The following is a 6180-nucleotide window of genomic DNA, read 5'->3' on the forward strand; positions in this document are numbered from 1 at the left end:
ACGTATTCAAAGCACGCAACTCCTCATGTTGGATTCCGTAGATATCTCAGGTCTTAGGATCCAATCATGGAACCGCCATATGAGATTCCAGTCATGACGCTAGTCCATGTGACAATCTCATGCGGGTCAATCCCGTATTCCGTTCTCCAACGAATACCTATGACTGTGATCGTATCCAATACCTATGATCATCTCTATGATCATCAATCACACATCATACTAGTCTTATTATGTCGTTATTCCCATAACGACACAAGACTAGGGAGTTTAGTATCATTCATAATGATACATGGATTTCATAACAGATCTAGTATGCAAGAACATGTAATGAATCAATAAAACCATAGAAAGTATCAATACATCGAATGTATCTAAAGAAAGCTCATAAACAGTACATCATAGAGCACTAAACCAACAGGAACTTGTCTGCTAGGACTCGAATCTGCTATTCGATTTTGTGCATCGAGAAAACAAAACTTAGAATTCCTTGAACTTTTTGGATCTCACCAAAAGCCCTTAGTATCCTGTCAAAAGTCGGCACTTAAGTCTTTTTTAACAATTAGGGTTTTTAATCTCCTTTTATAAAGTGATTAACCCCAATTTCGATTTAATTTCGGAAAATCTGAAGCTCGGAGCGGACGGTCCAGAAATACACGCGGACCGTCCGTTCCAGCATGTAGAACGGACGGTCTGCCCTTAGTGGACCATCCGTTCCAGACCTTCTGGAACGGACAGTCCGGTCTGGACCGTAGCGGACCGTCCGTTCCAGACCCTTCCGTCTTGGTTTTTCCGTCGTTTTCTCGTGCGTTTTGTCCTTCCCTGCGTGTGTGACCCTGTAGGCTCATTCGATATAGCAGTATAACCCGAAATCTCTATTTCGGATATACAAGTCATAAGCGGTCTCTAGGAAGACACTATGACTACCTATCCCGAATAGAGTTTGTTCGTGATCTTTAGAACGCCAGAGATGATTCCGGTTGATGATCCTCTTGTATCACGATATCATATGTCGAACATAAGGCATGGACAAGCCACCTTATCAGGTTCGACTGCTTTCTCGTTCACTGAGTTCGACTGTCAGAAATAGACGACGCTCGTCTATAGTGCGGTCACACATTTCTACAGTCTCGCTCGCACGAGGGGCCCAGCGATATCTCTCTCTTTTACGAGAGGTACAAATCCCGTCTTGACTATCTACAATCCAGCACATGATTCGTTTCGTACCTGATACACGCCTTTATAGTCCTCCTGTTACGCAGGACGTTTGACGTATTCAAAGCACGCAACTCCTCATGTTGGATTCCGTAGATATCTCAGGTCTTAGAATCCAATCATGGAACCGCCATATGAGATTCAAGTCATGACGCTAGTCCATGTGACAATCTCATGCGGGTCAATCCAGTATTCCGTTCTCCAACGAATACCTATGACTGTGATCATCAATCATACATCATACTAGTCTTATTATATCATCATTCCCATAACGACACAAGACTAGGGAGTTTAGTATCATTCATAATGATACATGGATTTCATAACAGATCTAATATGCAAGAACAAGTAATGAATCATATACTCTCATAAAAACCATAGAAATTATCAATACATCAAATGTATCTAAATAAAGCTCATAAACAGTACATCATAGAGCACTAAACCAACAAATATTTATTATAAAAAAGAAAATTTTTTAGTGATATTTTTGCTTCTGTATTTTTTTGTTGGAGAAGCATTTTGATTGAGATGCGTGTAGGATAATTCATTAAATATTTATATATTCTAATACAAAATAAGAAAAATTGTATGATTCTAATTTGGACACGACATACATGTTTCTCTCGCTCTCTACATCCATGTCTAGAAAGTGAGAACTTTTATTTTCTTATTTCTTTTAAACATCGTATTTGGTTTCATCTTCTCCTCATCGTCATACAAAAAAGTCTAAAGTCAAATCATACAAGTTCCTCACTTTGATCCATTCGCAGGTACAAGAATTTTAAATTCCGTATAAAATACATATTATTATATTTATAACATTAATAAATAACTCTACTTTGATTTTATATATATATATATATATGACACGTGACTTTTGCTTTGTATTAACTTTTAAAAAAAAATTACAAGCCAAGGCTGAATACAAAAAGGCTCTTGGCCAAAATTAAAAAAACCCCATGTGACAGTGGTAAAAACAAAAGGCCACTAAATTCTGAATTTAATTTAGCGTCAAACGGTACCAACATTCGAGCAATGAGTTATCCGGATTTCTCCGGGTGGATACCTTCATAGCTAGTAGATTATCTCGCATGGCGCGGTCAATTTTCTGGCGAATCTCGGCATGAGTTCTGATTTCTCCCCTGAAGATACGACTATTTCTTTCCCGCCATATCTCGTATACTGTTAATTGCGTACATAGCTTCATGAGTTTTAGCTGATCTCGATCTCGCCCCTGGGAATTGTCTTCAACCCATTGTATACAATCGCCAATCTGTTTCGGCGGTGACGGCCAGCAACGACCAACCAAATGAATCCAAACATCAAGGCTAAACGAACATTCGAAGAATAAATGCTCGTGAGATTCCGCATCAATGTTACAAAGGGGGCACATACTTGGGATAGTCATGCCCCAAGAGATTAGGCGATCTCTTGTAGGCAGTCTCTTCTGGATCGCCTGCCATAGGACGAAAGCCATGCGCGGAATCGACCCTCGGAACCAAACCATCTTGAACCAAGGGACATCATGAGTATGTTGCCGAAGTAGCGCACGAGTGCTTGCTGAGTTAAAGACCCCCCGATAGTGACCAGATTTCTGCCGCCATAGATAAACATCTTCATCTCCGCTGTGGACTGGTGGTGGCAGCGTTAAAATGGCCAGCTGAAGTTCAAGAATCCTATCGGTTCGTGCAGCCGGAAATCTCCAACTTCCAGCTGGAGCCGCCTCGCTTACCAGCGCATGACGAGGAACCTGCAAGAGTCTAGGCCCCGCTTCCCCGACAAACAAGATCAGGGGGCCCTTGTCCGTCCAGCTATCAAACCAAAATGAAGTTCTTAAACCGTTACCAACTTTCACCTTGATGAAGGTCCTCGCTAAGTCTCTTAGCTTGAGTAGTTTCCTGAAGTTGTAAGATGCACTAACTGTCACCGGTGTATCCCAAAAACCATGCTTTCTGACAGTGTTTTCCTTGATCCAATCCACCTAGAGCGAACATTTATTAGTGAATAATAACCAGATCAGCCTTAGACGAAATGTGATGTTCATCTCCTCGAGCTTTAGAAGTCCCAATCCTCCTTCCCTCTTTGGTTGACAGATGTCCTTCCACGCGATTCTGTGTCCAGAATTAGACTCCTGCTTGTTGCTCCATAGGAACCGTGAGCACATACTATCTATCTGTCGCAACAAAAACTTGGGCAACATAAATACTAGGCTCCATGAATTCACCAACCCATAAATAACCGAGGCTATTAGCTGCACTTTCCCAGCTGAAGAAAGGACTTTGGCTGACCAAGCTGAGAGTTTGGCTTTGATCTTGTTAATCAGGGGCAAGTAATCCTCTCGTGACAGTCTTCGCGGTGATAGCGGGACACCCAAGTATCGCACAGGAAGTCGCCCGCGAGTCAGTCCGAAGACAGAGCAAATTCTGTCAGCTTCAGAAGCTCTCATTCCACTAAGGAAAAGCTCCGACTTGCTGTTGTTGATCCTCAGCCCGGAGTATCGACTAAATTCAGCCAAGAGCCTCATTATTCTTCCAATGGAACTCTCTGAACCCTGCGAGAAAATCATAATGTCGTCGGCAAAAGCCAGGTGAGTTATTAGAGGCTTTTGGCACTTAGAGTGAAGTTCAAATTCCTTCGCTTGGGCACTTCGATTCAGCATACAACTCAAAAAGTTTGGTTGCTACCAACTCTAAATCTCGTGTGAAATGTAGTTATTTAATTCCAAGTAATTTTGTGATAATTTAAAAGTATATTTTTTATTTTTTATTATTCAGGTATCCGCAAGTAATTACCCGATCCAAAAAAAACAAACTCGAACTCAAATCCAAATTTGGGGTTTTAGAGATACTTAAACCTGATCCTTATCTCGTTATAAGATAAATATCCAAAATTCGGATATTCGGCCATTGGATTGAGATATATATCCGAAATTCGGGTATTTGTCTACCCTAATGAGTTGGATACTCGAAAATTATGCATTTGAGCATCTGTGAGGTAAAATTATGTATCGACGATTTTCACCTTCTCTCGAAAATAATTGCGGTTTAGGATGGAGTTCCAAACTCTAGATAGAATCCGAACCGTTCGGATTCCGGGTAAAATATCCTTAAATTCTCATACACCCAATCCATCCACCTTATTTTGTTTTGTCGGTCTCTTTTTAAACTTTTTAATAGTTTTCAGATATATTTCAATATACACGTTTATTGTAAATTCATTAAAGATTATTCGAATTTTAGATCTGATTAATTACTCTAAATAAATATTAAGGCTGTGTATAAATATTATGTGTAATTTTTTTTCATTTTTCGACCCGTGATGGTTCAACTTTGTAACATTTTTACCGAACAAAAATCTCATGCAGTAAATATATCCCTAATGATTTCATTTTCCACGAGAAGGGAAAGAGCATCCTAGTGTGGTAAGATAACGAGTTAAGGAAAAGATGGGTATCTTTTTTTCGTCTCACTTTTATAATTTTATCCTCTCTCTCTCTTTCATATATTTCTTTCCATCCCTTTTTTTATATATAAATATTTTATTTCTTTTCGTTCTGTTTATTTTATATTTCCCCTTTCAGCGAGAGAGAGAGAAATCGCAGAGATCTTTGAGTCTCTGACACAGACCAAACTCTCACACAGATCTAAGCCCAGGTTGGTTATATTGCATATATATGGCTGTCCACATATATAGATTTGATGTGTGTGTGTATATATATATATATATTTGTATGTGTTTGTCTGTCACTTTTGCAAAATCTCTATGAGTTTTTTTTTTCTGGGTCGTTTTTTGTTTATTCAAATTCTTCCATGTACCTTTCCTTTTGCAGCTCTGAGATGATCATGAAACACGTGCATACTCAGATCTCTCTATCAATCCAGGTTCTTCATCCTTTTTTTTTCTTTCCCCAATTCTATATTTTAATCATTTGATTCTCTCTATAACTATTATTTTATTATTTATTATCAATCATATAATTTATATCCTTAATTTTATCCTTCTTTGTACACATAATCTATTCCCTCCTCCTCCTTCTTAGAGATGATGATGGTCACAAAAAATTCCATGATGTTTTCAAACCCTTTGAATTTTTGTTCCCTTTGATTCATATAATACAAATACCTATACATATATGCATCCGTGTGTATATAGCTTCTTCCTTTTTTTTTAATTAAACCTTACTCATCATGTCTTTGGAGCAGTTCCAGTACTGACTCGGTGAGCCAAGAACAAGAAAGAAGAAACAAGAACAAGAAGATCTAGAATCAAGAACAAGAATCCTACACGGTTAGACTTCGATGGCGTACTTCCACGGAAACCCGCCGGAGATCTCCGCAGCGACGGCGTCGGACGGCGGTTTACAGACACTGATCCTCATGAATCCGACAACGTATATTCAATTCTCCGACCATCACCACCACCAACAAGACGACGACAACGACAACAACAACACCAACAGCAACAATTTCGTCTTCCTGAATCCTCACGCGCCACCGCAGACCGCCACCCAACAGTTCGTCGGAATTCCACTCGCCGGACACCACGAATCCTCCGCCACCGCGGCCGCAGAACTCCATGGGTTTCTCCCGCGCGTGCAGTACAATCTCTACAACAACAACAATAGCAATAACAATCACCACGTGGACCCCATCGCGTGTGAAACCCCACGCGCCTCCTCGCAACAAGGCCTCTCACTCACCCTGTCTTCCCAACAGCAGCAGAGACAACAGTCTCAGCAGCAAAATCTCAGCTTTGGGTTCGGGCCTGGAGATGAAATCCGGGTCGGGTCGGGCTCGACCGTGTCGGGATTAACAAACAGTGTCGTCTCGGGTCTTTTAAGCTCGAAATACTTAAGAGCCGCGCAAGAGCTTCTTGACGAAGTCGTCAACGTTAATAACTCTAACGAATTGTTGTTGCCGTCGACGACACCGAAGAAGGCGAGTAGCGGCGGGGGGGGGGGGGGGG

At 40.6% G+C, this 6180-nt stretch overlaps 2 protein-coding genes across 2 annotated transcripts in view; one reads left to right on the forward strand and one right to left on the reverse strand.

Annotated features, from left to right (window-relative positions):
- Nucleotides 1-2591: 2591 nt before the first annotated feature.
- On the reverse strand, nt 2592-3739 carry LOC104800018. Its single transcript, XM_010522720.1, has 3 exons — nt 3228-3739; nt 2767-3113; nt 2592-2671 (listed from the first exon to the last, which is right to left on the reverse strand). Exons 1-3 carry the CDS (start codon nt 3737-3739, stop codon nt 2592-2594), a joined length of 939 nt encoding a protein of 312 aa, XP_010521022.1.
- A 1020-nt stretch (nt 3740-4759) lies between these two features.
- The window catches only part of LOC104800014 (BEL1-like homeodomain protein 1), a 4308-nt gene continuing 2887 nt past the window's right edge, over nt 4760-6180 (forward strand). The window contains exons 1-3 of the mRNA XM_010522714.1: nt 4760-4868; nt 5045-5096; nt 5418-6166. Coding sequence (XP_010521016.1) covers nt 5514-6166 — 653 coding nt within the window. The 5' untranslated portion in view covers nt 4760-4868; nt 5045-5096; nt 5418-5513. The remainder of the gene's footprint in view (nt 4869-5044; nt 5097-5417; nt 6167-6180) is intronic.

Source organism: Tarenaya hassleriana, unplaced genomic scaffold, assembly GCF_000463585.1.
Source record: "Tarenaya hassleriana unplaced genomic scaffold, ASM46358v1 Cleome63, whole genome shotgun sequence".
Lineage (NCBI taxonomy): Eukaryota > Viridiplantae > Streptophyta > Magnoliopsida > Brassicales > Cleomaceae > Tarenaya > Tarenaya hassleriana.

Excerpts from the sequence above, each read along its gene's own strand:
- LOC104800018 (XM_010522720.1), bottom strand. The coding sequence starts at position 3,739 with ATGAGGCTCTTGGCTGAATTTAGTCGATACTCCGGGCTGAGGATCAAC. Across the intron at positions 3,114-3,227 it reads TTTCGTCTAAGGCTGATCTG|GAAACTACTCAAGCTAAGAG; the intron begins GTTATTATTCAC and ends TTACAACTTCAG. Across the intron at positions 2,672-2,766 it reads CTTTAACTCAGCAAGCACTC|GCGATCCAGAAGAGACTGCC; the intron begins GTGCGCTACTTC and ends GTCCTATGGCAG.